We start from the raw sequence: 26841 nt of genomic DNA on the forward strand, positions 1-26841 counted from the left end.
GAGCCCCGACCCCACCACTGCCCTTCACTGGGAGCCCTGACCGCCGCCCCTCATTGGAAGCCCCGACCCCACCAGTGCCCCCCGACCACCACCCCTAACTGGGAGCTCTGACCCCACCACCGACCACCGCCCCTCACTGGGAGCCCCAGCCCCGCCACCGCCCTCCGACCACCACCCCTCACTGGGAGCCCCGAACCCACCAACGCCACTACAAAACTAAGTTGACTGAAGTTGCATCAACATACAGTAATTAAATCGGTTTGGCATGTCCACACTGGCTCCTTTTGTTGGTGTGCGCGTCCTCACCAGGAGCGCTTACACCAATTTAAATGTCAGTGGGGCACTGATAGCCTGAGCCCCACCACCCGGGGACCAACAGCCTGAGCCCTGCCACCCGGGACTGACAGCCAGAACAGTCTGATGTAAGCAGTGCAGTGTCTACACGGACACTGCATCAACCTAACTGCATTGGCTGAAGCGCTACATCTCATGGAGGTGGAGTTATTAGGTTGGTGTACTTGGCAACTCACGTGGGTGGGAGAACGGCTGTAGTGTGTAGACTCTGACAGAGCTAGGGTGGCCGTAAGCTGCCTTACTACAACCTAACTCTGCAGTATAGACCAGGCCTTAGCTTCCAAGTGAAAGGCTGATTCTACCAGCTGCTTGCCCCACACTTTCCCTGGGGCCCTGAGTGCTAGCATGGATTCCCGTGAACTCACTTCTGTCATAAAGATTCTGCAGTCAGATTAGCTGCCAGTTCTGCGGATGATGTACAAGCCAGAGTAGCCTCCTGTATCCAAACTGGGGGTCTCTGCAAGGTTAGGGTAGACTCAAGCCCCATCCCTCTGAGCTGGGGGGCCCTGCAGGGTTAGGGTAGATTTCAGCCCCATCTCTCTGAGCTGGGGGGCCCTGCAGGGCTACCTATCTATGGTGTTTTCAGGGTGCCTGTCATGGTGGCATCTAAGCACTTGAATAAAGTGATAAGCTATGACTGGTACATGCTGGGAGCTGCTCTGTGGAATAGAAAGAGGTCACTGGGACGCAGGCACATTCTGATCAAACTGGCCCTTTACCATGTGCTATTGGAAAGAGAGGGGACAGGAAGCTGCGTGATGCTGCGGTATTTCCAAGGGTGGGGTTTATTGGCTGATTCACCAGAAACAAGCCAACAGTTCAATCATTAACTAGATCAGGAACTTGGGGGGGTCACACCCCCGCTTTATCTCCCACTCCCAGCACACCGCAGAGCCCCACTTAAACTCACATGGGGCAAGTGAGATTAAGGATAAAGCCCACCATGGAGATCTTCCTTCGTTTGTTGCCAATGATGCTACAACAGGTCAGTCAGTGTCCCAGAGGGTCCAGTCTGCAGTGTCCACGGGGACAGTGGTTCAAACAGCAAGGTTGCCTCCATGCTGGATCCTGGAGGCAAATCCAGTCACGCCCTGCTCCCCGACTGCCCCAATGAACGATTCTACAGCAGTTACAAAATACGCAAGAGTGAGACTTGACCCCAGAAAGTGCGACGCCGTGTGCAATGCAGAGCCCGTGTGGTTACTCTGTGAGAAGTGTCACCAGCTGGCGTTGGAGCTGTGACAGCTGCGGCTCAGGGAGGAGGTATCTCTGGATGATGTGAATGGCTTCTGTCTCCGTAATGCTCTGGAAGTCCTCGGCAGTTTTGATGGGCAAGTGCCCAGCCAGCTCACAAAGTGCCACATTAAATGCAACTTCCCCTTTGGCCCCAAAGCAGGACCTCCTGGCCCAGAGGAGCACCCGGATTCCAGAGCGGGTCTCCGAGTGGGATGGCTCCCCAGGAGCAGTTCCCCGGGTCACAAACACGTTGTGTGCAATCTCTTTATCCACCAGGTAGTCAGTGACTTGGCAGACATTGTGCGCTAGGGCCCCCAGGTCCTCCCCTTCACTGTAGAACAGGAACCCTGGGGCTGGGACCCCCCGCAGGAAGTGGAAGTTGAGTGTGGGGCACAGGGGTTCGCCTGGGGCAGTCTCAGTCAGGAGCTCCCAATCCAGGTAAAACCCATGTAGGTGCAAGTGGTTGACCGAGGCGAAGCCTCCCAGGCTGTTAAACCCAACGCGGAAGCCTGGGTGGGCACTGAGAAGAACCGACTCCAGCCCGAACTGGAGCAGCTCCTGGGTGAGAATCTGAGGCAGGCAGAGAGTGGGGTCTGGAATAAAGAGCACATGTCCAAACTCCAAGGGGCTGACATTAATCACCACTAGGATGCGGTCAGGTATCCCTGGGAGTTTCGACTCCGGCAGGCCCCCTTGGAACTGAGAGCACCCCCTGCTGGGAGGGTGGGGACTTGGGTCCCTGACCATATGGAAGAGGATTTCCCCTGGTTTGATCTTATTGAAGTGGAATTGCTGGGGGTTGAATTTCTGCCTGACACTCTGGATGTCCTGTGGTTTCCTTCTCTCCAGACCTCTCTGGATGTTCAGCTGGGCCACAAACCGGACATTCCCTGGCAAGATACGGGTCTGCAGCTCCCCCAGGTGATACCTGAACAAACCCAGCTTCATCCTCTCCTCCCAACCGGACTGCAAAGCTCTGTCAAAGCGAGACATGGTGCGGCTTGCTGGCCCCTCTGACCTGCTTCTCCACCACCCAACCCCACACAGAACAAAATCCTCTTCCCCATAAACAAAGTCCTCCGAGCAGGACACAGCACGGCACTCTGGCTGCTCCTGGGATGGCAACCCCAATGTTTCATGGAGGGCTTGGCTGGCACCCAGGGACACTGCCATGTTAGATGAGCAGCAGCACCGGCTCAGGGCTCCCCTGCAGGCAGCATCTCCAGCCGATCTGAAACAGACAATGGAATAAGCAGGGGCTGTTATGGGGACATGGATAAAGCAAAGAGAAACAGCCCGTCTGTACAAAACGCCAAGGACTCCACTGACCGTGTGACTGCCGCAGAGCGGGGGAGTGCTGACAGTGCAGGTCTGGGACTCAGGCCGCTGGGTCCTAGTCCCCCATTGAGTGCGCTTCGGCAAGTCCCTTCCCCACCCATCACCTGGGGAGAATGCTGACCTCCCAGGGGCTGAGAGGGTTAGTTAGTGTTAGAAGGTGTGTGAGATCCTCTGGTGGAAGGCCAAAGTATTGCCAATGATTGTATCATTGCTACAGCGGGTACTAGGAAAGCGGAAAAACTCCAGCAGTGCAGGTCTCTGAGAGCAGAGCGCCACGGGCCTCTGTGCTCTTGGCAGTGGCACTGACCCCCCGTCCCATCGAATACAGCCTAGCACAAGAGCTCTGTCCTGCTGTCACAGCACTGCCTGGGATCATTCTAGCTACCCCAGAGATGGAGGGAGAGCTCAGTGGTTTGAGCATTAGCCTGCTAAACCCAGGGTTGTGAGTTCAGACCTTGAGGGGGCCACGTAGGGATCTGGGGCAAGAATCAGTACTTGGTCCTGCTAGTGAAGGCAGGGGGCTGGACTCAATGACCTTTTGGGGTCCCTTCCAGTTCTAGGAGATAGGTGTATCTCCATATTAAAAAAAAGAGATCACCCCTCCCTGCATGATTTCCCAAGACAGCTACATAGCACAGGGCCAAGGAAACAACTGGAAGGTTTGCGAGTGCAGGAGACAGAATCTTCATCAGAGATGGAGCTGGACAATGGAACTCACTGCCCCATGAGAGAAGAGGCTGTGGGCCTTACTGCACTCAGAACTAAACGCAAAACCTATTCCTTATCTTGCAGCCTGGCCCACTGTCTGGCTTCCTGCACTCCCCACACATGGACCCAGACAACAACCCTGTAGGCTGATCACCATGCTTCTCCTAAGGCCTGGGACATAACCCTGGAGACAATAAGGGGCTCACACACTGCAGGACAGGGGCTGCGAGACCCACGCAGAGAGAGACCATGCCCATGGTCGTGCAGGGGCCAGGGCAGTAGACTAGTGTAGGAGAGCCTGTCCCCAGTGATCCAGGAGCCCCGTGTATCGACTCAGGAAGTGCAGGCGATGTACAGGTCTGCGGGGTGTTCCCATGATCACACACGTGCTAACAGTTACAGACAGTCCCTCACTCAGACCCTGCCCACCAGCACCTCTCCCCCATGCCCAGCGCTCTGAACAAAGCCCCAGGCTGAACCTCACCGCCGGGCGGGTCTCCCGTCCCACCGCTTCGCCAGCAGCGGCTCAGGGTCCTCCTGTAGCCCCAGCTCCGGCCGCAGCCCGGTGTAGGGAAGGATGCGGCTCTGCTAGACATGGGCTACTGACGGGACTGAGCATGCTCGGTACATCTGCTGAAGCCACTGCCCTTCCCCCTGCCCTTACACCCGCAGGGTCCTGCTGGGGTTCAAAGGGGGCGAATCGGAGGAGGAGGGGGGCAGGGTCTGAGCGGGGGCGGGGGGCAGTTGACTGGTCTGGGGGGTCAAGCGGCTGGAGGCAGCAGTAGGAGGGGGGGCAAAGGGAAGATCAGGGCTGGGGGGGAGGTGGAGTTAAGCCAGGAGGGAGGCGCTGGCAGAGGGTGACCAAGGGCAAAACCCGGCCCAGGCAGGGCAGGGGGGGGGGCAGCAGTTACCCCAGTGGCACTGAGACACCACTGCCTGGCAAAATAGCTTGGGGGGGGGGGGCGAGAGGCTTTTTTATTTGAGCAAAGTGGCTTTTTTGTAGCGTCCCACGAACTGAGCATGCTCAGTAACATCTGCTGAAGCCACTGCCCTTCCCCCTGCCCTTGGTAGCGGTAAGAGTCTGGGGACTGCTATTGGCACGGGTTACAAAGGGATAAGGGGGCGAATCGGAGCAGGGAGTGCCCAGGGTCGGAGCAGGGGGCGGAAATTGACTGGCCAGGCCTGGGGGGAGGAGCAGGAGTTAAGCCCAGGAGGGAGGCGCTGGCAGAGGGTGACAGAGGGCAAAACCCAGCACAGGGGGTAGCAGTTACCCCAGTGTGACGGAGGGACCCGTGATGGCAAAAATGGTGGTGGGCAGAGCAGAGGGGCTTTTGTATTTCCCCTCTCACAGACAGCACCTCTCAGCATCGGAGTCCCAGGGCTGGGTTCTTAAAGGCACGGGCATGCCAATGCCTAGTCAATGCATCTCCTCTTTGTCTGATCTAACCTCCTGAGGCTATATCTACACTACACATTTCAAAGGGCTGTCCCGGTTCCAGTGCTCCTGGTAATCCTCCTCGATGAGGGGATTAGCTCCGAGCACTGGGACCCGAGCCTGTCCACACTAGCGCTTTCAAGCGCTCAAACTTGCTGCGCTCGGGGTATGTGTGTGATTTCTCACACCTCTGAGCCAGCGAGTTAGAGCACTTTAACTTGCCAGTGTAGATAATCCCTGAGACTTAATTCAGTGAAACATTTTACACATATCCCCTCGGAAACAAAGACTCCCTTATCACTGTATCTGAATGCACAGAGTCGCCGAGCACTTTCCCAAGTTGTCTTATCTGCTGCTGGGACACATTCCTACGAGGAGCAGTATCCTTCACTACACCGGCCCAGAGCCGCCACCCGCACAATGAAACTCATTTCCTGCTGCTCGGGCCCCGCAGCGCCGCCGACCGCCTGGGCTCTCCGGGCAGCGCCCACGCTCCCTCCCAGGCCAGGCTGCGGCGGGGCAGACACAGCCCGCACTTACCGGCCGGCCGCCTGTGGGAGCCGCTGGTGTCTCCCCGCCGGCCGGGCCCGGGTTTGTCTGCAAATCCCTCGGGACAGCGGCGGAGCAGCGCGGCGATCCCGCAGCCCGGCCCCGGGGGACAGCGGCGGAGCGGCTCCAGGAGGACGGGTGAGGTGTCTCCGCTGCCTCGCCGGGTTCCAAGGTTGGGGCCGGAGGAGGAGACGCTGGAGTTGGTTTCCGCAGCAGCAGGATTTGCTGGTGGAGTGACTCACCGTGCACCTGCAGGCCACACCCCGCTGCTGCCCCTGGGCTCGGCGTCCCATGGAGGCGAGAGAAGGCCGGGCCTGCCTGAGCAGCAGGGAGCTGGAGCGGGATGGCTCCTGGCCGCCCGACCACGAGGGTGCAGAAAGGCTGGGGTAGAAGTTGTGTTTAACCCCAGCGGTTTGCCTTAGGGCGCTGGTTTAGCTCCAGCATCTCCCTCCACCCTCCATGGCAGTGCCAGGCTCACCAACAACACCGCCACAGTGGTCCCGGCAGTACCCAGCACCCAAAGAACAGCGCCCGGCAGTACCCGGAGAACAGCGCCGGCAGCACCCAGAGAACAGCGCCCGGCAGCACCCAGAGAACAGCGCCCGGCAGCACCCAGAGAACAGCACCCAGCACCCGGAGAACAGCGCCGGCAGCACCGAGAGAACAGCACCCAGCAGCACCCAGAGAACAGCACCCAGAGAACAGCGCCTGGCACCCAGAGAACAGCACCCAGCACCCGGAGAACAGCGCCCGGCAGCACCCAGAGAACAGCACCCAGCACCCAGAGAACAGCGCCCGACAGCACCCAAAGAACAGCGCCCGGCAGTACCCGGAGAACAGCGCAGGCAGCACCCATAGAACAGCGCCCGACAGCACCCAGAGAACAGCGCCCGACAGCACCCAAAGAACAGCGCCCGGCAGCACCCAGAGAACAGCGCCTGGCAGCACCCAGAGAACAGCACCCAGCACCCGGAGAACAGTGCCCGGGCAGCACCCAGCACCTGGGCAGCACCCAGCACCCGGAGAACAGCGCCCGACAGCACCCAAAGAACAGCGTCCGGCAGCACCCGGAGAACAGCGCCCGGCAGCACCCGGAGAACAGCATCCAGCAGCACCCAGCACCTGGAGAACAGTGCCCGGCAGCAGCCAGCACCCGGAGAACAGTGCCCGGCAGCACCCAGAGAACAGCGTCTGGCAGCCCCCAGCACCCAGAGAACAGTGGCCGGCAGCACCCAGAGAACAGCGGCCGGCAGCACCCAGCACCCAGAGAACCGCCCCGGCGCTGGAGGTCCCGGGCAGTGCTCAGCACACGGCACGCTCTGTGCTGGTATTATTTGTACTCTGACAGTGCTCACAACATGGCGGGTACCGGGTGTCCCAGCTCACCCTGCCCCTCGCACATGGTGTCGGGCTCCCGGGAGCAGAGCGATTGGCTGCAGCACCGAGAACAAGCCTGCGTTGGGAAGGGACCTAGAGGGCTTTGCCAACTTCACAGATGGCAGCGCGGGGTCACGTCACACACCACGGACAGCTGATGGGGCGGCGGGCAGCAGTGTTCAGTGGGAACGGGAACAGCTCCCAACATGCCCTGCTCGGGAGGGGGGACACAGACCCCAGCATGACTTAGGAGGAGAGGCTGAGGGAACTGGGATTGTTTAGTCTGCAGAAGAGAAGAATGAGGGGGGATTTGATAGCTGCTTTCAACTACCTGAGTGGGGTTGCAAAGAGGATGGATCTAGACTGTTCTCAGTGGTGGCAGATGACAGAACAAGGAGCAATGGTCTCAAGTTGCAGTGGGGGAGGTCTAGGTTGGATATTAGGAAACACTATTTCACTAGGAGGGTGGTGAAGCACTGGAATGCATTACCTAGGGAGGTGGTGGAATCTCCTTCCTTAGAGGTTTTTAAGGCCCGGCTTGACAAAGCCCTGGCTGGGATGATTTAGTTGGGGATTGGTCTTGCTTTGAGCAGGGGGTTGGACTAAAATGATGCTATGCCCCACTCTGAGGCAGGGCCGGCTCCAGGCACCAGCGTAGCAAGCCAGTGCCTGGGATGGCCAATGAAGAGGGGGGCGGCACGTCCGGCCATTTGGCGGCAATTTGGCGGCGGGGCCGTCACTCCCTCTCGGAGCGAAGGACTTGCTGCCATAGAATGAAGCGGCGCTAGAGCTGCCGCCGATCGCAATCGCCCCCCCGCGCTTGGGGCGGCAAAAACGGTAGAGCCGGCCCTGCTCCGAGGGGAGGGGGACACAGCTCCCAGCATGCCCCGCTCCGGGCACTGGGGGACGGGGGGCACAGCTCCCAGCATGCCCCGCTCCGGGCACTGGGGGACGGGGGGCACAGCTCCCAGCATGCCCCGCTCCGGGCACTGGGGGACGGGGGGCACAGCTCCCAGCATGCCCCGCTCCGGGCACTGGGGGACGGGGGACACAGCTCCCAGCATGCCCCACTCTGGGCACTGGGGGAGTTGGGGGGCACAGCTCCCAGCATGCCCCGCTCTGGGCACTGGGGGACGGGGGACACAGCTCCCAGCATGCCCCACTCTGGGCACTGGGGGAGTTGGGGGGCACAGCTCCCAGCATGCCCCGCTCCGGGCACTGGGGGGGTTGGGGGGCACAGCTCCCAGCATGCCCCGCTCCGGGCACTGTGGGTTGGGGGGCACAGCTCCCAGCATGCCCCGCTCCGGGCACTGGGGGGGTTGGGGGGCACAGCTCCCAGCATGCCCCGCTCCGGGCACTGTGGGTTGGGGGGCACAGCTCCCAGCATGCCCCGCTCTGGGCACTGGGGGGGTTGGGGGGCACAGCTCCCAGCATGCCCCGCTCCGGGCACTGTGGGTTGGGGGGCACAGCTCCCAGCATGCCCCGCTCCGGGCACTGTGGGTTGGGGGGCACAGCTCCCAGCATGCCCCGCTCCGGGCACTGGGGGGGGGGGTGGGGGGCACAGCTCCCAGCGTGCCCCGCTCCGGGCACTGGGGGGGTTGGGGGGCACAGCTCCCAGCGTGCCCCGCTCCGGGCACTGGGGGGCGGGGGGGGCACAGCTCCCAGCATGCCCCGCTCCGGGCAGTGGGGGGGCACAGCTCCCAGCATGCCCCGCTCCGTGGCCCTTTAAGCCGTGGGCGTTGCCATGGAGCGGTTTCCTGGAGACGGTGACGGGACGTCCCGGGCGGACGGAAAGTGACGGAGTTGCGGAAGTTGGGTCCGGGCCGCCATGGGGGGTTCGGCCAGTCAGCTGCCGCGGGACCTGCTCGGCGAGTACCAGGTACCGCCTCCCCCCAGCGTTCCCGTCCCCCTCCTGCCCCCCCCGTCCCCCTCCTGTCCCCCCTCCTGCCCCCCCGTCCCCCTCCCGGGCCCCCCCTTCTTCCCCCCCCCGGTCGGACTGCCCCCCCCCAGCGTCCCCTTCCCCCTCTTCTGCCCCCCCTCCCCGCCGGACTGCCCCTCCCCCCAGCGTCACCTTCCCCCTCCCGGCCCGGCCAGACTGCCCCCCCTTCTCTCCCCCCGGCCGGACTGGCTCCTTCCTGCCCCCCCTGCCCCCCGTCCAGCCTAGCCCGGTCCCCGTGCTCCCCCCCCCCCAGCGATTGCTCTGCCGGGTCTGCAGGCTGGGGTACCCCTCGCCTCCCTGCTGTGGCAGGCACTGCCTCGTCCCTCCAGTGCTCTGCGGCGGTGGGACCCGGGGGGGGGGGGTCCGGGCAGTGCTGGCGCTGAGAGCCCCCCTCAGCCGAGCTGCAGGGATAACTTTCCCCTTCTCTCTTTCCCAGGAGCTGACCTTCCTGACCAAGCAGGAGATCTTGCTGTAAGCACCCCTCGGGCTGGCTTTCTTCCGGCCCCACACACCGCTCAGCGCTGATGCTGAGCTGTGGGGCCAGGTCTATACATGAGGGGGCAGGTCAGATGCTGGCCCTCTGGGTAGCAGCCCCAGTCCCCATGGGGAGGGGGAGTCATTGCAGAGCTCCGTGGGGAGGGGTCTATGATAGGGTTACCATATTTAAAAAATAAAAAGAGAGGACACTCCAGGGGGGGGGGGGGCTGGCCCCGCCCCTTTCCCAACCGCGGCCCCGCCCCAACTCCTCACCCTCCTCCCTCCCAACCACGCAAAAAGGGCTGCCCGACCGCTACCGGCTTCCCGGTTTGCTGGGCAGCCCCCAGACCCTGCGCCCCCGGCCGGCGCTTCCCCAGCGCAGCTGGAGCCCAGGAGGGGAAGTGCCCAGCCGGGGGCGCAGGGTCTGGAGGCTGCCCAGCAAACCATGAAGCCGGTAGCGCTCGGGCTTCGGGCAGCCCCTATGCCTCCGGACCCTGCGGCCCCGGCCGGGCACTTCCCCTCCGGGGCTCCGGCTGCTCTGCTCCTCCCCGGACTCAGACTTCGGCTCTGTTTAAGAGCCAAGCTGCCTGACCTAGCGCTACCGGCTTCGGGCAGCCCCCTTGCCTCTGGACCCTGCGCCGCCGGAGCAGAGCAGCTGGAGCCGGGGAGGAGAAGTGCCCGGCCAGCGGCTGGGGTCCTGAGGCAAGGGGGGCTGCCCGAAGCCCGTAGCACTGGCTCGGGCAGCTTGGCTCTTAAACAGAGCCGAAGTCTGAGTCCGGGGAGGAGCAGAGCAGCCGCGGGAGAGGAAGTGCCCGTCCGGTATTTTTCCCGGACATGTTCGGCTTTTTGGCAATTCCCCCCGGACGGGGGTTTGATTGCCGAAAAGCCGGACATGTCCGGGAAAAACCGGACGTATGGTAACCCTAGTCTACGAGGAGCTGGGCCCAGACCTGACATTGCTGCTCCTGGACCGTGAAGGGCAGCAGCAGAGGCCCCAGAGCGCAGCTGGGCTCTAGGGCTGAGTACAAGCTAGACGGTCTCTGCTAGGTCACCTGTAGGCCCTGCCTGGCAGACAGTGAGACGGTTACACGAGAAACAGTCTTTATTCAAACAGTGCTGCCCTGATGCCCCCCAGCATGGGGGCTGCTGCCCCAGGGAAACCCAGGTGGTAGTATGGCCCTAGAGCCAGAGTCCCCTTACCCTGCTTGTACTCTGACCTGAATCCCCCCGCCCCCTGAGTGCAAGAGGCAGTGCAGGGGTACTTTGCTCCAAGTTGCTGGGGTGTTGGCATCTGTTGCACTGCACCCTGAGGTGGGTGCAGGTGGCTAGGGAGCATGGCCTAGGGGTCATGCAGCCCAGCCCCGGTGCTTGCAAAGGGGCGGGGGGGAAGTGTGGTGCAGCCGTGGGCAGTGGCCAGGGAGCGCTTCCCTTCTGAACTGGAGTCTCTTCCTGCTCTTGGTGTGTTCCCTGGCACAAGGGCACTTTGAACCCGGCACTCTGTGTGCTGGACTTTGCGTCAGGGAGTGGTGGCTTCTTGGTGTTTCTAGCCTGCTGCTGTCTGGTTTTACTGGCTGCGCTGATGGGCTGCTTGAGGCAAAGAAGGAAAAATAAGATCTCCAGGCTGGGCTGTGTCAGCGTCTGCCCTGCTGGTGCTGTGATGCTGTAGCTGCGAATGTCCGTGGGCTGTGCAGGGCCTTGCCGAATGCCGCTTTGCTGCGTTTGACGCTGTTGGTACACACCCAGCCTAGCCTGGTTGCCAGTGGCACCTTGGCTGAGAGCGAGTAATGGCCCAGGCAGCTGGTCCTGAAGTGTCCTGCACGGGAGTCCTGTGTGCAGCTGTCACTGCTGCTACCTGCTGTGTGTCCCAGCACTGTAACCTCTGCAGCCAGCCTGGCATAGGCTAGTGTCTGAGTGCCACCCCGTAACAGGACAGGGGTGGGGTAGGGGGATCACAGTGCGGTGTGTCTAGGAGCTGGCACAGGAGGCAGCTGCGGATGCTGTGGTGCCTGCAGAGGGCAGAGAAGAGGGCCGGCCGGGGACTGATTGGCTAACACTGTTCCTCCTCCCTCGCCCCTTGTTTGCGTCAGGGTGTTGTTTCTGGTGCAGCATGGGGGGTGTGCTCAGGGCTGGGGAATAGTCACCTCTCCAGGCAGCTCTGGGAAGAATTACCCCGGCAGACCCCTAGCTAAGCTCAGCAGCCTCTGTCCCAGACCGTTAGCAGCTCTGCCATGCGCTAATTGTTCTTGTCTCCCAAAGTGCCCACAAGAGATTCAGGGAGCTGCTGTCAAAGGAGGAGAGGGAGAGTATCCTGCAGAAAAGAGTCCCCAAGAGCAAGATCCTCACACTACCTGAACTGAAGGTATGGTGCACACCCCTTCTGCTTAGCCTCCCCCTCCCACCCAGCCCTAGGAGGAACCAGGTCAGTCCCACTGATCTCTTGGGTCTGGGCCAAGACTTGGATGCTGGCTGTGGGCAGCTGCCGTTCGTTTTGGGTGTGCTCTGCAATTGGGGAGGCGGTTCCAGTCATGGTGCGCTCGCTCCACTTCCCGTTCCCCGCTGCGCTGCCAGGGCTGTGGGAAGAGGTGTCGGTCAGCATGGTGCCCAGCTTCCCAGGCCACGCAGGTGCTGCAGGCACCTGATGGCAGGGGGCTAACCGGCAGCAAATGGAATTGGACAGGAAGTTCTGAGGGTCTCTGCACAGTCTGGAAGGGACCATTGTGATCATCTGCCTGACCCCTCTGGAACCGCCACTGAGCTAGAGCAGAACTGCCCTGCTGCTGCTGGGAAGTCCTGGTGCCTCAGTCCAGTGGTGATTCCCCATGTGTTGACAGGCAAACCCGTTCCGGGACCGGATCTGCCGGGTCTTCTCCACCTCAGAGGATGGGGATGGCAGCATGTCCTTCGAAGACTTCCTTGACATGCTGAGCGTCTTCAGCGACTCAGCCACTTCGGAGATCAAATCCCACTACGCCTTCCGCATCTTCGGTAGAGATCAGCCAGGCCCCGGGGTGAATGCTCTGCTTCGCGGGTCCCTCTGTGCAGAGCAGGGCTGGGGGGGGGAGTCACGTCAGGAACCTGCTGTCCATGGGTGACTTTGCCCAGCTGCAGTCTGAGGTGCTTGGAGCAGATTGTGGTGTTAGCCAGCCCTACCCCAGTGAAGGGCTCCAAGGGGGAGGCTGCGAGGCCCCCGGGGCAAGCCTGAGGCCCAGCCAAGAACCCCCTCGCTGGGAGCACTCCTGCTTGTGACTCTCCTGTGTTGCTAGGCCATAGCCATGGAAACGGGGGTCTCATGGGCAAGTGCCTCTGATGGTAACCTGGACGTTTCCCCCCAAAGATTTTGACGACGATGGGACCCTGGACAGGAAGGACCTGGAGAAGCTGGTGAACTGCCTGACAGGGGAAGGAGATGAGACTAGGCTGAGTGAGTCAGAGATGGACCAGCTCATCCGGAACGTGAGTCTGTGGGGCTTGGCCAGGAGGGCTTGCTGGACCTGCTGTGTGGGGCTGCTCAAGCAGGCTTTGAGGGCTGGTGTTTCCCTTTCCCTGACAGATCCTGGAGGAGTCCGATATTGACAAGGATGGGACCATTAACCTCTCTGAGTTCCAGCATGTCATTTCTCGATCACCAGACTTTGCCAGGTACCTCTGTCTCAACTGCTTGCTGCAGTGTCTGGCTGGAGAAAATCCAGTGCTTGCTAGGGAGGGAAAGCTAGCCAGTGGGTGGAATGGGGGTTTGCTTAACTCTCTGCGTAGAGTGGACACACATCTCCCAGCTGGTAGCAGGGCTAAAAGCGCAGACATGCTCTAAAAAGTCTCCTATAACAGTGAAGAAACCTTTGCCTATCTCTAGCCCTGTCCACTGAGGCCTTGCAATGCTCGGGGAACACTTCCTACGCACCTGAGTCCCAGTTCAATGAGGCTGCGGCTCCTGACCCCTTCCTAGCGAGCTGTATTGTGGCAGTGCCTAGATGCTGCACTCATTTGTCTGGTCTCCAGCGCCTTCTGCCGGGAGCTGTATGTAAGCACAGAGCCAGTGCCTGCCCGAGGAGCTCGCAGACAGAACGCAGCTGGCGGAGCGGGGGGAAGGGCTGTTCTGTCCATGCTGCAGGTGGGGCAGGGAGCGACTCGCCAGTTACACAGGGAGGCTGTAGCAGAGCTGGGAGTAGAATCCATGGCTCTAACTCCCAGGCCAGTCTCGTTACCACCGGCCCATCCTTCCTGCTTCCCAAACCGAACGAGCGCCGCCTGGCCGCAGCAGGGCCTTCTCCTTTCACGGGAGGATAGAGGGCACAGGCTTTGCTTGCCTACAGTCACACCATGGCAGCAGGAGAACCCAGCTCTCCCGTCTTCTAGTCCTGAGCCTCACGCACCAGACTGCCCTCCTGCCCCATTCCAGAGCTCACGCCCCCCCTTCCCTGGCCATTCGACTCCTCGAGCTTGATGGGGGCTGTCTGACCATGCGCAGGGTATCCAGGGCGCCCCCCCCCTCGAGCCATTGGCAGGAGACGTCCAGAATCATGTCTCAAACACCAGCTGCATTCTGCTTGGGTCTGCCATGTCCCCTCTGAGCTCCTTTCACGCCATGTTACATACAGCCCTTCCCGTGCCCAGCACTGGAGCCCCCAGCGAGTAGCTCCCCTGTGGCACAGCATGAGAATGGGCTGGTCACTGTGTCTCTTTCAGTTCCTTCAAGATCGTGCTGTGATGGCGCCACGTCCCTTCAATCGGAGGTGTCCTGTGGCTGGCTGTCCCTTCCTAGCCTGCTGTGCGGCTCTGCACCATCTCTGCGCAGTGGCTGGATCCTTCCCCTTCTGGCAAACACATGCAATAATATTGGTGACTCCAGGATCGTGCTAGGAGTCCAGTGTCTAGGAGCACTCCTTCCATAGTGCCTTATGCAGGGCTCCACGGGGCAAGGCCTCTCCTGCCCAGTATGCTGTGCCTTCTGTGCTCTTCTTGGTCTGCAGGCTCCTTAATGCAGCTGCCTTGTGCTTCCAACAAACGCCTGGCCCACGGAGACTACAGGTCCCAGCCTGTCAAGCCATACCTGGATCAGAGCAGAGGCTGCTGGGATCTCTAGTCTCCATGGGCTATATTTTCAGGGGCTTACTCCTATGCAAACCAGGTACAGTCCTCTTGGCCTGCCCTGGACATCCTGAGCTGGAGAAGGGAACTCCTGCTGGGGCCTGGTGATAATCCAGGGCTCACCCTCCCAAGCCTCTTTGTGCCTTCCACGAGCAAACGGGCAGCTAGGACTCCGGCAAGAGCCCCTGAGGATGCAGCAGGCCTGGCTGGCTCCCTGAGGGGTCAGGCAAAGGGATGCAGCACAAGGGGCTTGTTTGACTATGCAATAGTGTAAGGGGCACCTTACAATGCTGCAGCCCAGCAGCTCTGGCCAGCGTGTTTCTGTAACTTCCCAACTCCCTCTCGTAGGTCCACGCACAGCTTTCTACTCAGCCAGAGTCTGCGGGGGGAGGTCCTGGGGGGCCTGGCACAGGCCCCAGCATTCACAGGGCTGGCAGCGGGCAGGGCCACAGCTGAGAACTGACTTGTAAAGCGTCTGCCTGTGCTGCACCCAATCTGCCCCGCCCTGCGAGTCAGTGTCTGCTGGTGCTGTACCTCCCTTCCCGAAGCAGCCGCTGATTCCTGTTGTCAGGCCCCCTGGCCCTGGGTCCTTCCCCTGCTAGGCAGCTGCCGCAGGCCAGGGGAAGGCAATGGCCGTCAGGCAGAACGCTCCACTCTGCGGTCCCCCCCTGCCTGCTGCTGCTTGACACAGTGCTAGTGCCTGGCTGGGGAGCAAAGACTCAGGGTGTTTTTTCTTTTCTTTCTTTCTACCCTTTCTTACACGTGGTAAAGCAGCTGATGTCCCTGTGCCACTCTGCTGGGCGCTCCCCCACCGTGGGAGGGAGGGCCTGCAGTACTCTGCACGGGGCGGGGGGCTGCTCAGCCATGTATGGAGAATGAATAAAGAGTTGGAGTCTTACCCCTGTGTGTGTGTGTGCGCGTGCACGCAGAGAACTGATAGCTCTCTAGGGAGATGTGTGGGGTTGGTTTCCCCACCCACACAGGATGAACACCCCCTGGGCCATGGCTCTGGGCAACCTGCCATCACCTGGAACACTCTAGGGGGCAGTGCTGATTCCTGGGCTGAATGTGTCAGGCCAGAGCCTATAATCTCTCCTGCCCCATCATTAGGGGAGGGGGTTAATAAATAAATTAATGGAGATCTCCTATCTCCTGGAAGGGACCTTGAAAGGTCATCGAGTCCAGCCCCCTGCCTTCACTAGCAGGACCAAGTACTAGATTTTGCCCAGATCCTTAAGTGGCCCCCTCAAGGATTGAACTCACAACCCTGGGTTTAGCAGGCCAATGCTCAAACCACTGAGCTATCCCTACCCCCCTGCTGCTGCCCTCCCAGCTCCCTGGGGTTACTGAGCCCTGAGTTCTCTCCCTCTCTTCACTGTTTCTATTATATCTCCCTCCCCTTCTAGGAGCCCACTGACAGCTCGGTGATTCCCCTCACCAGCTAGGGGCCTTTTCAACATAGCAAAGGGAATGGGGGGCTCTTCGCTGTCCCGTGTGGTGCACGAGGCCATGGGATCCAGTTGGCCGCGGGGTGCTGGCGGAGAACAGTGCAGAGGTCCAGCCTGTGGTGTGATCCCGCACTGCCTCACAGGTCATGGGTCCCTCTCGCTAACAGCACCGCCACACACCTACGGCCTGTGGTGCCCCACAGCCGGCCAGCCCGCAGGATCTGTGCGCAGTGCTGCCAAGGGGGTGCGGCCGGGGGAGCTGGAGAGTTGTAAAAGCGCCAAATGCTGCTACCCTGGAGAGAAAAGGGTCCTGCCACGGAGCTGCAGCTCTGGGGCTGGCGTTAGGGGCAGCAGCCAGGCCCAGGCAAACCAAATGGGGGCATTTGGCTGAAAGAAGGTTTGAAACAGAACGTACAGCCTTTCGTTACCACGACATCACTACACATGAACGTTGCCACAGCCTTATAGGTCACACAAGGCTGGCCGGTCAGCTGTAGCCCGTACCTGACCCCTAACATTTCACAAGAGCTCATTTAAAATCAGCTTCTGGGAGCAGCTCCTGCCCCGCTTGCCGAGAGCCGCAGGCACTGTGCACAGCCCCTCACACTCTGCCTTGTCGCCGGAGCACTTGCAGCTTGGATGAGCAGGTTCTCAGCTCTGCCTGGGAGCCACCGACAGCTCCCTGGAGAACCCCCTGAGAGGTAGGCGGTTCTCAGCTGCTGGGGAGAAGAGACCACATCTGCCATCGTGTTTCCCAGCTGGTTACTGAGGCCAGGTCTACACTAACCCCCTAATTCGAACTAAGGTACGGAACTTCAGCTACATGAATAACGTAGCTGAAGTTCGAAGTACCTTAGTTCAAACTTACCTTGGTCCACACTCGGCAGGCGGGCTCCCCCGTCGACTCCGCGGTACTCCTCTCGCCGAGCTGGAGTACCGCAGTCGACGGCGAGCACTTCCGGGTTCGACTTATCGCGTCCAGACTAGACGCGATAAGTCGAACCCAGAAGTTCGATCGCTCGCCGCCGAACTACCGGGTAAGTGTAGCCAAGGCCTGAGAGCCAAGCACTGGGGAGACAGGACAGGAGTGTGGTCGAGCGACGACGGAGGGGCAGATGCTGAATGCTCCAAGGAGGTGAAGCCGTGTGAGCTTCTTGGCCTGAAGACTGTCTGTTCCAAGGGAGAGGAGGCTCCCCAAAGTCCTGACTGGCTTTGCGGGGAGCAGTTCCAGCGCATTGCCCCGGGACTCCGTGACAGAAGGCCCTGCACCCGGGAGGAGCAACTGCAGAGAAAGTCCCTCTGGCCTGGGCTGGGTCCCGCTCCGCGGGGACGGCCTGCAGTGGGAGCCGGGGGGGCTGGAGCATGCTCTTTGCACACCAATCTTCAGAGAATGGAGCAGGCTATTGTGCACGGCCCCGCTGGGAACCTTCCAGCCTTTGCCCCTGGCCAAGTTTTCATGGGAAAGTAAAAGGCAGCAGGGGGACCCTCCGCTCCAAAGCCTGCAAGCTCCAGTGGTTACAAGAAATGTTACAATGGATTGTCCCTGGGCTCTTGAACGGCTGAAACTTCCCCAAAGCCTTCAGGCCGAGGCCGCCCCAGCATGGGGAATTTCAGCCTGAGCGGTTACAATTCACCAAGCAGGGGCTTCTGCTGAGTACAGGTGCCTTGCGCAGGCCCAGCTCTGCTCACAGCCCCGTCATGCCCCATGCCCGCGTGGGCAGCACCCAGGAACCATGCACTCACCCCTCACCAAGACATGTGGACTTTATATAAAAAAAGACAGATACAACAACTCATTTCTGTGCAAGAACGTCCACAAACGGTGTGAGCCGGTACGGTGACAGCACCCCCACAGCGGCGCCTGCTGCTGCTCGGATGTGCTCACCGGGGCTCAGTTCACATTGTCACATAGTAAAAACAACCCAAAGCACAAACGCACAGAACATGCCCCGACCCAGCTCTCGGCAGGCGCCAGGACGTCACAGCGGGATGTGGAACAAGGGGGATACGACACAGATGAACTCTCCTGCCTGGCCACAGAACGGGCTCCACATGCAGGCAGCAGCTTGCTCACACGTGTCAGTGTTAGACGTGCCAGCTCCGCCCCACTAAGGTGCACAGGTCCCACTGCACCGCTCCCAGCACCAGAGCCCCTGGGCCTTCCCGGAACGCCCTGCTTCTGCAGCAAGCAACGGCCCCTGGCTGCCAGAGCTGTCCCACGGGTGGCAGGGCTGGGGCAAGGGCTGCAGGGGAGTGTGAGCGCCCCCCAGATACACAGAGGGGCTCTGCCTCCCCGAGAACATGCTACGTAGTGCTGGGCCCCCCCCTCCCCTGCTTGGCGCTGGGCAGTTTGCAGGTCATTGTTACAGCCGGGTCAGTGGCTGCAGGGTGAGGTGGGGCAGGGGCAGCCCAGCCCCACGCAGCCCCGCCATGCTGCGGTCCTGATGGCACAGGTCTCTGGGAAGGCTCAGCGGAGCCGGGGCTGGTGCGTCTCACGGGCTCAGCTCATGGCCCCAGGCTGGTCACACCACGGAGTCCCGGATTTCGGAGCCCAGCCGCACCCGGGGTCTCTGGCAGGCTGGAGAGACCTCCACGAAGCTCTCGCGGATGCTGAGGGGCCTCCTGTCCGACTGGGAGAAGGCCGGGCTGGCACCCGGGGGCGCGTGCGGGGGGGTGCTGATGTAGTTGTCGGTCAGGGCCTGGTAGCCCTTGTGGTCGGGCACCGTGCTGGGCAGGCTGCTGCCGTTGAGGGGCAGGCTCTCGACGGGCAGCCCCACCTTCCTGTGGCTCCCGCGGGGGCACTCGCCCTGCTTGAGGAAGGCCTTCATGCTGTCCCGGTGCCGGCAGAGCACGAAGAGCGCCAGCAGCAGCAGCGCCGCCCCGAAGAGCGCGCACATGATCAGGAACTCGGGCCAGTAGCTCTTGCCGTCGTGCCGGGAGGAGACGCTGCCCACGGCAGAGGTGCTCCGGGAGGTGCTGATGGTCTCCATGGCGTCCTGGCCGGGCAGGGGCCTGCCTGCTGCATCCAGCGGCACATGCAGCGCCGGGGCCAGCTCCTCCACCCCCACGCAGTAGCTCGCCATCAGCTTCTGGAAGCCCTCCTCCAGCGACCAGCACTCGTAGGTGCCCAGGCGCTCCAGGCTGCCCACCAGGATGAGAGCTCCGTCCGGCAGCACCAGGTAGGAGGAGTTGATCTGGGTCCCATTGTGCACCCACAGCCGCGAGGCCAAGTTGGACAAAAGCCGGCACGGCAAGGGCCTGACCGCGTTGGGCAGGAGCCAGATCTGCTGGCACTGCGGTCCCTCTGCTGCGGAGCAAAAAGCCACGCAGGCAGGTCAGGAACCGCTTCGGCCAGCCGCCTCCCCCTGCCCACGCCAGGCCCGGGGCACCCGCGGGGCAGCGACTGGGATGTGGCCCAATGTCCCCATGACGGGGGGGGGAATGGGGGTGGCCATCGGGGACCCAGCTCCATGCTGCGGCTGGGTCTACGCGCAGGTGAGGGGCGTGTTCTCACTCTAGGAGCGAGGCGGCAGCTGTGTGCTCCTTGAGCGCCCCCAGCTGGCCAGGCCCTGGCACTGACGCCACCCGCCCTTCGGAGGGCAATGGTAGCTAGTCTGGACGGGATGGGAGATCCCCTTGGATCCTTGTGCAGAGGTCCCAGAGCCCCCGGCCCCACAGCAGGCTTGCAAACCCCAACCCCGCTGGGTCCTGCCCCAAGGCCTCCTTACCTGGGGGTTGGAGAAGGCGGGGCATGGGCAGGGACACGTTGCCTGCTTGGCAGAGCTTCTCCGTGTCGGCGTCTTCGATATCCTGGGCCCAGGGTCTGCAGGGGGAGATTCGCAGTCAGTGCGGCCTGTGCAGGGAGGGAGCGAGGAGCAGGGCCGAGCTGGGGGGGCAGAGCTGAGAGGGGTGAAGGTGGGGGTGGGGGGGCAGAGCTGAGAGGGGTGAAGGTGGGGGCGGCCGGGCTGAGAGTGGCTGGTCTGGCGGCATCTGGGCAGGGCTGGCGGCAGCCGAGAGGGGCGGGGGCTGGCCAAGCCCAGCACTTACTGGGGGTGCAGCTGCAGGTGGTACTGGGCGACGCTGCGGCAGGCCTCTCCGCTCCAGGCGCAGTAGGGGTCCCGGGACAGGACGCACTCCCCACAGCTCCTGTACAGGCTGCAGTTGGAGACGGGCACCTGGGCCACTGCTGAGTAAGAGGTAGCGTAAAGCAAGCCCTGTGCAGGAGAGAGCAGATTGAGAGCCAGCCCCAGCAGAGGGCGTGGGCCTGCGTGTGCACATGCGTGTGCACATACGTGTGTCACCGAGGAGACGTCACCGGATGGGATCTATGTGGCAGGTGCCATTCCTGAAACCCACATTTACCTGTCGTCTGTCCGAGATCCCCGCTCTGTCGGCAGGCAGGAAAGGGGTACGTGGGCTCTGCTGACCCCCCAGGCGGGGGGGCGGGGGCACCTCTCTGGGGAGAGAGGCTCTAGGGCGTGGGCCGAGCAGGCAGAGGAGCGCTGGAGCAGCCCAGCGGGGGCAGAAGGGCTGAGCCGAGCCGCTCTCTGGTTGTGAGTTTCTGTTGCTAAAGCCAAACCGGGGAGGATGGAGTTTGCCTCAGTTCTGCAGAGCAGACCCTGTCACCTGGCTCCCCCCAGGAGACGGGGCCGTTGGTTTTCCCTGATGAGCCTGTTTCAGGGCAGGAAACCCTGCCCAGGGAGGGAGCCAGAGCCAGCCATGCTGGGGGCCATTCGGCAGTGAGAGGAGAAGTGAGCCCAGGCTTGGCCCTGGCTCCCTCGGTTTGCCCCACAGGCTGACCGAGAGCACTTGGCCCCTCTGGGCGTGCCCAGCCCCAGGGCAGCAGGAGCAGGGCTGTGCAGAGTGCCATGCAGAAGGCAGCTCCAAGGCTGTGTATGGGAATGGCTCCTGGTCCCCCAGGGTCATGTTGCCTGCTGAGGGAAGGCAGGGTGAGGATGCAGGAGTTTCCCATCATGCTTGCTGGCTTGCCTGGCTCTGGTCCAGCAGCAGCTTGTGGACTGGGTGGCCGGCATGGAAAAGGCGGATCTCCTCGATGATGTGCACTTTCTGGTTCACGCTCACGGCCTTGTGCAGTCGCCCGTCGTCTGCAACGCACAAAGCAGGGGGCACTGAGCAGAGCCACCCGGGCTGGGAACACCCTGCCTGGCTGGCCCCCACGAGCTCCCTAGGGAGACCCACCTGTGCCCAGGAAGAGGACGTCGTAGGCGTGGTGCAGGCCCCGCACGCGTTGCACGCAGATCTGCTGGTAGTGCACGCGGCTCTGCAGCAGGAGCGGCTGGCTCCGGATGGCACTGTCCATCAGAAAATGGTCCTTGATGAAATTCAGCACGCGGTCTGGCATCTGGAGAGAGGAGTTGATCCTCATGTGCCGCGTGCGGCTGGTGATGCACTGGTGGGGCAGAGAGGAAGAGAGCTAGACACATGGACAGCACAGCCCTGCAGCACCGGGACAGCCCCACGGCCTGCGGTCCCAGTGCACAGCCCCAGCAGGGGGCATTAGTGAGGGCAGGGGCTGAGTGCTGGTGCCTTTCACACAGCCTCTCCTGGCCCCCCTGAGCTGCAGCGGCCCCTGCTGACAACCTGGCCAGGAGCTCAAGGAAGACGCCCAGGGGCTGGGGGGCGCTGGAAGGTGGCAGTGTGGATTGGCTCAGGCTGTGTTGATGTGACCAGGCTGGAGAGTCCAGTGCCCCAAGGAGCAGGCAGGTTTGGGGCAAGTCCTGCCCGCTGTGCTGGGAGAGGGGGACGTACCGCTCCGGGCCGGGGCTCTGGCACAGGGCCGGTGTCTGTGTACCACTGCTGCGTCTCACGGTTCACCTCCTTGTAGAGCCCGCCGAAGGCCTTCTGCACGTCGTGCATGGCGAAGGCACATACTGCCGAGCTGCCCGGGCCCCCTTTGTTCCTGGCACCAGAGGGGAAATCAGCAGCGAAAAAGGGTCCTGGAACCACCCGGAGACACCCGGCCCCTGCACGGCCCCTGCAGACAGCTCAGCCCCTGCAGGCTGGGCACAATCCACCCTGACACACAGCTCCCCGCAGCACCTGGACCAGGCCAACAGCTGGGACACAACGGGAGGGGAAGAGCCGTCAGCAGCTGCAGGGAGCGGCCCCTAGTGGGGAAAGGCCCCATGTCCCATTCCCCGTCCCCCTGAGCCAGCCAGTCCCGCACCGTGGGGCCGGATGGGAGCCAGTGCCCCCTAGACGGGAAAGGCCCCAGGTCCCATTCCCCACCCCCCTCTGCTAACCCAGGCCAACCCCTCTGCTGGCAGTGCCTCAGGGAGACGCCCTGGTCTGGGTCTGAGCGTCTCTGGCTGGAGCCAGCTGCAGGGCCCTGGCCCGCGCTCACCACTGGGAGGTGAAGACGCCGTAGAAGACAGTGTCCCTCCAGCGCCGCTCGTCCGGCGTGAGCACGAAGACGTCCTGCAGCACGTTGAAGGGGAACCCGTCGTCGGGGCGCGAGCACAAGAGCTGGGCCTTGAGGAACGTGGTCCACCTCCGCTGGAGCACCCGTTCCCCGCCCAGGTCCCCCTGCCAAGGAGAGAGCGGGCGTCACCCTGCGCTGCCCTGGGCCCCCAGTGCAGCAGAGACGGGCGGTTGCACCAGAAAAGCGGAGCCTGGAGAAGCAGGTGAGCTCTGTGGGCAGCAGGGGGCGCTGCAGGCCCAGCCACAAGCACATTGGGTGGGGCCATGAGTGACACATGCACGGCCTCCCCTCGCACAGGTGTGACTCTACCTGCATCAGTTTGCACATGTGACCGACCCCATCACACAGCCTCCCTGGCACGTACACACAGACCCGCTGTGCCCGAGGACAGTACGCGGCTCACCTTGCACACGCGGGCGATCCGCGACACGATGGTGTTCTCGAAGAAGTCGAACTCCTTGCCGGTCTCGCTGAAGAAGAAGTACACCTTGTCGTCATCCCCCTCGGAGTTGCCAGGCGGCAGGCTCTCCCGCAGGTAGGCTGCGCCCACGAAGGCTGGGTCTGCATCCCAAATACAGAGCCCTCAGTGTCAGCCCCCTGGGACCCCAGAGCATCCTGGAGTCTGGGCAATTCGTCGCTGGGGCCGAGATGCAGCCTCCTCTGGGGAGGAGTATGGCAGTGATGGGAAGGAAGGAAGCTGAGCTTGCCTTGGGGGGCTCCCAGCCAAGCAGTGACCCCGGCCAGCCCTGCTTAGCCTGGGAGAGGGGACAGGAGGGCAGCCCAAGGCGAGAGGCAAAGTCTGACTGGGACCAGCAGCCTAAGCCCCCTGGCGGACACCTCCTCGTGCTCCTGGAGCTTGTCTGGGCCGCCTGTTGCTCGCCCCTGTCCAGGTGTGCCTGGGATCGGGCCCTGCCCTAGCAGCCCTGCACCTTGCAGCCAGTTGAGGGAGTTCTCGGTCTTGAGGGAGATGCGGCTCTCCTGGCTCCGGTAGATGGTCGGCTCCTTGCCCTGGAAGTCGCTGACGGTCCCAGCGTAGAGCTCACCATCTGCCGGGGAAAGACAGACCCGCTGGTATAAGGAGGGACCGGTTCCTTTCTCCCTCCCCGCTGCTGGCACTGGGTCTGGAGCAGATCCAGCTGCCATCTCCCCTCATTCAGGGCGGCTGCGCCAGGGGGTTCTCCGAGCCCCCGCCAGGGAACCGTGCTGCAGTGCTCTGTGCCAGGTCTATCCCGCTGCTGGCGTCCAGCCGAAGGCACGTATCGATCTGGCCAGAGGGGACAGAGAGAACAGAGCTCCCAGGCGCCTCCTATGGCCCGGCCTGGCAGCGGTGGGCACCACGTGTCCCTCTGCCAGGGGACCAGCGTCACCCCACTGGCTCCATCTCCACTGGCTGTTCCTCATCCACAGGCCGGGCCGCGGGGTGCACAGCCGTTCCCCCCCATCCCCGCCCCCACCCCGGGGAGGTACCAGCCCCTCCTTACCGACCATGATGGCAGTGGATTTGTATTCGGGGTCAAAGGGGCAGCGGCCTTTCCCGTCCTCCAGCAGCAGCTCCCTCGCCTGGCTGAAGTTCTGCACATTCTGCAGAGGAGAGGGTGCTCTGACCAGGAAGAGTCGGGGGGGAAGGGGGGAAGAGGTGGGGCCAGGAGGAGGGCAGGAGCCGGGGGAATGCAGGTGCGGTGTCTCCTGCCCTTTCCTCACGTCCCCAGGGTATTTCACTGGGCAGGTTACTGAGTCCATCCAAGTCCCTCCTGCTGCCCCATCACACCCCAGGGCCCTCGCCACGGCCCTGCCAGGGCTCAGAGCTGGGCCTGGAATCCCACCCAGGAGAACTGGGTGCAGGAGGGATCGGCTCTGGGGCCCACATGCTGCCCCCTAACTCTGCTCCTGGCCCAAGGCTGCTCAGCTCTTCCCTTGGGCAGCAGAGCGTCGCCCAGCTGGGGCGGAAGGGGCGGGAATAGTGAGCTCTGTCCCTGGGGTGACAGGGACTTGTGCTGTCTCCGAGCCTGGCCACGGGTGCAGGAAGAGCCCCCAAGCCAGTGCTCCCTGCAGGGGGAGTGGGGCAGTGGAGGGGCCGGGCGGAGCTTGCACGGGGAGGGGCCGGGCGGAGCTTGCACGGGGACTCACGAGGTAGGTGCACACAGGGCTGAAGGCGCCGGTCCCGCAGGCGTACAGGTGGCTGCTGTTCAGCTGCAGCAGGATCTTGATGTAATTGTGACAGTCCCTCTGTGGGGAAGGCGAGAGGCACCGGCTCAGTCTGCCCCCCACGGGGTTCACTCCTCCCCAGGCACAGCACCCGCAGCCCCTGCCAGCCCCGTCACCCCACGCTGGGGCCCCGGGAGCCCAGCGGGATTTAGGGACGCAGCTAGAGCGACCAGGGGCCAGACGAACACCGGCCCCCACGGGACAGGCCAGGAGCCCGGGCCTCAGTTTCACATCTTACCCAAGAGACAGCAGCACAGCGCCCCCTAGTGCCACCCTGGGGCAATGGGGCCAGCCCTGACTGCCAGGGGAGAGCGCCCCCTGCTGAGTGCCCCACCCCACTCCCTGCGCCCCCTAGTGCCACCCTGGGACCAGCCCTGACTGCCAGGGGAGAGCGCCCCCTGCTGCGTGCCCCACCCCACTCCCTGCAGCACAGCGCCCCCTAGTGCCACCCTGGGACCAGCCCTGACTGCCAGGGGAGAGCGCCCCCTGCTGAGTGCCCCACCCCACTCCCTGTGCACAGCGCCCCCTAGCGCCGCCCTGGGGCAATGGGCCAGCCCTGACTGCCAGGGGAGAGCACCCCCTGCTGGCCCCACCCCACGCCCTGCAGCCCAGTGCCCCCTAGGGACCAACCCTGACTGCCAGGGGAGAGCACCCCCTGCTGGCCCCACCCCACTCCCTGCAGCCCAGTGCCCCCTAGGGACCAACCCTGACTGCCAGGGGAGAGCGCCCCCTGCTGGCCCCACCACGCTCCCTGCAGCGCAGCGCCCACTGGTGCCACCCTCGGGCAATGGGCCAGCACTGCCTGGAGAGCGCCCCCTGCTGAGCCTCTGCCCCACAGCACCCCCTAGGGGACTGCATCCAGGCAGCGCTATGCTGAGGGCTGGCTGCAGGCCCCACTCTGGCTTTCACTGCCCCACTGAGCACGTTCAGTTCAAGGCTTCTCCCCAGCTTTGGGCCCGTCTCTCCATCCCTGGCACTGATGTCCCATCCCCGCCGTCTCTTGGCACAGGCGGGCTGGCAGTGCGCTGTGCCCCGGGGGCTCACCTGGGGGTCCTTGCCCTTGAACGCACACTGCTTCTTCCTCTCCTTGTCCGCACTCCAGGGCAGCTGTGGGCGAGGGGGATGGTTATCAGGAGAGCCCTCCCTGGCAGTGCCCCCGCTAGCAGCCAGCACGGCCCTTCCTCCGGTGACAGGCCCACAGCTGCGGCGGGGCATCCCACTGCCGGCCACGCTGGGAAACGCTACCTGGGCACGGGAGCAGCTGCCATGCCGGAGGCTCAGAGCCCAGAGGCGACAAGGAGACACCCCGCTCCCCCCAGGCCAGGGAGCCAGCAGGGTGTGGGGTGCGGGAAAGCTGAGAGGGCCCTGCTTGGTGCTGAACTCATCAGCTCCAGCTCGCTGTCCTGCCGGCTCCCAGAACATGCAGCCACCTGCAGTGCTCGGGAGAGACACTGGGAGTGCTGGGGAGGGAATCTCACGGGAGCCCCCATCTGCCCGCCCGCCCGGCCAGCCAGCCAGTGTGCTCCCTTCGCCCCAGGGGCTGGTCCAGCCCCCCCTGCGCCCGCTCTCCCGGCACTGCCAGGCGACTTACGAGCTGGTGCTGCGGGCCAGGCTGGAAGTGGCTGGTGTTGAGGGCGAAGAGGAACTCTCGCGCCCCCACATACAAGGTTCCCCCGTCTGGGCTCAGCAGCAGGGTTGTGTAGTTGGTGACTCCGTCCTTCTCAAACCACCACACGGGTCTCTCGGAGGAGCCTGGGGAGAGCCAGCAACATGCCCGTCAGTGTGTCCAGGGCTCCATGCTCCATGCCAGACCCACCCCTGGGCATCCCAGCACCCCACGGTACAGCCTGATCCCCAGCCGTGGCACTGGGCAGCCCCCAGCTCTCCAGAATCCACACGCTGGCACTGCCCGCTGCTCCCTCAGCAGGGGTGGCTCCTTCCTCCCAGTACAAATGGCGAGGGGACGTTAGGGCTCATGAAACGTGGACTCACCCCACCAACTCTGCCGGTGGCCCCTCAATCCCGACCCACAGCCCCTGCTAGCCCAGTCCTGGGCACCCCCACAGCTCTGCCGGTGCCTCTCACTCCCAACCCGCAGCCCCTGCTAGCCCAGCGCTGGGCTCCCCACAGTTCTTGGAGCCCCTGAGAGCTCACAAGGACCCTGTGGCCATTTCATGACAAGAAACTGGCTAGGCCCTTTGACCGAGTGGGACTTTTCTGTAATATTCTGTATGAACACTGTGCGTGC

General features: G+C 63.0%; 3 protein-coding genes across 4 annotated transcripts in view; 1 reads left to right on the forward strand and 2 right to left on the reverse strand.

Annotated features, from left to right (window-relative positions):
• Positions 1 to 1120: 1120 nt before the first annotated feature.
• GDPGP1 (GDP-D-glucose phosphorylase 1) lies at positions 1121 to 6010 on the reverse strand. Its single transcript, XM_042856525.2, has 2 exons — positions 5612 to 6010; positions 1121 to 2821 (listed from the first exon to the last, which is right to left on the reverse strand). Exons 1-2 carry the CDS (start codon positions 5911 to 5913, stop codon positions 1555 to 1557), a joined length of 1569 nt encoding a protein of 522 aa, XP_042712459.2. The 5' UTR covers positions 5914 to 6010; the 3' UTR covers positions 1121 to 1554.
• Positions 6011 to 8690: 2680 nt separating this feature from the next.
• CIB1 (calcium and integrin binding 1) lies at positions 8691 to 15396 on the forward strand. Its single transcript, XM_065559092.1, has 7 exons — positions 8691 to 8876; positions 9373 to 9407; positions 11670 to 11772; positions 12245 to 12398; positions 12748 to 12866; positions 12964 to 13052; positions 14097 to 15396. Exons 1-7 carry the CDS (start codon positions 8826 to 8828, stop codon positions 14116 to 14118), a joined length of 573 nt encoding a protein of 190 aa, XP_065415164.1. The 5' UTR covers positions 8691 to 8825; the 3' UTR covers positions 14119 to 15396.
• A 2296-nt stretch (positions 15397 to 17692) lies between these two features.
• Positions 17693 to 26841, reverse strand: part of SEMA4B (semaphorin 4B) — a 29035-nt gene continuing 19886 nt past the window's right edge. For both annotated transcript variants that reach the window (XM_065559091.1, XM_005300657.4), the window contains exons 3-15: positions 26185 to 26345; positions 25638 to 25700; positions 24516 to 24614; positions 23870 to 23969; positions 23318 to 23434; positions 22792 to 22949; positions 22311 to 22492; positions 21716 to 21866; positions 21146 to 21356; positions 20936 to 21051; positions 19994 to 20160; positions 19675 to 19769; positions 17693 to 19253 (exon numbers count right to left, since the gene is read on the reverse strand). In XM_065559091.1, the coding sequence (XP_065415163.1) occupies positions 18469 to 19253; positions 19675 to 19769; positions 19994 to 20160; positions 20936 to 21051; positions 21146 to 21356; positions 21716 to 21866; positions 22311 to 22492; positions 22792 to 22949; positions 23318 to 23434; positions 23870 to 23969; positions 24516 to 24614; positions 25638 to 25700; positions 26185 to 26345 (2405 nt within the window). In that variant the 3' untranslated portion in view covers positions 17693 to 18468. The remainder of the gene's footprint in view (positions 19254 to 19674; positions 19770 to 19993; positions 20161 to 20935; positions 21052 to 21145; positions 21357 to 21715; positions 21867 to 22310; positions 22493 to 22791; positions 22950 to 23317; positions 23435 to 23869; positions 23970 to 24515; positions 24615 to 25637; positions 25701 to 26184; positions 26346 to 26841) is intronic.

This window comes from Chrysemys picta, chromosome 10 (assembly GCF_011386835.1).
Source record: "Chrysemys picta bellii isolate R12L10 chromosome 10, ASM1138683v2, whole genome shotgun sequence".
In the NCBI taxonomy this organism is placed as follows: Eukaryota; Metazoa; Chordata; order Testudines; family Emydidae; genus Chrysemys; species Chrysemys picta.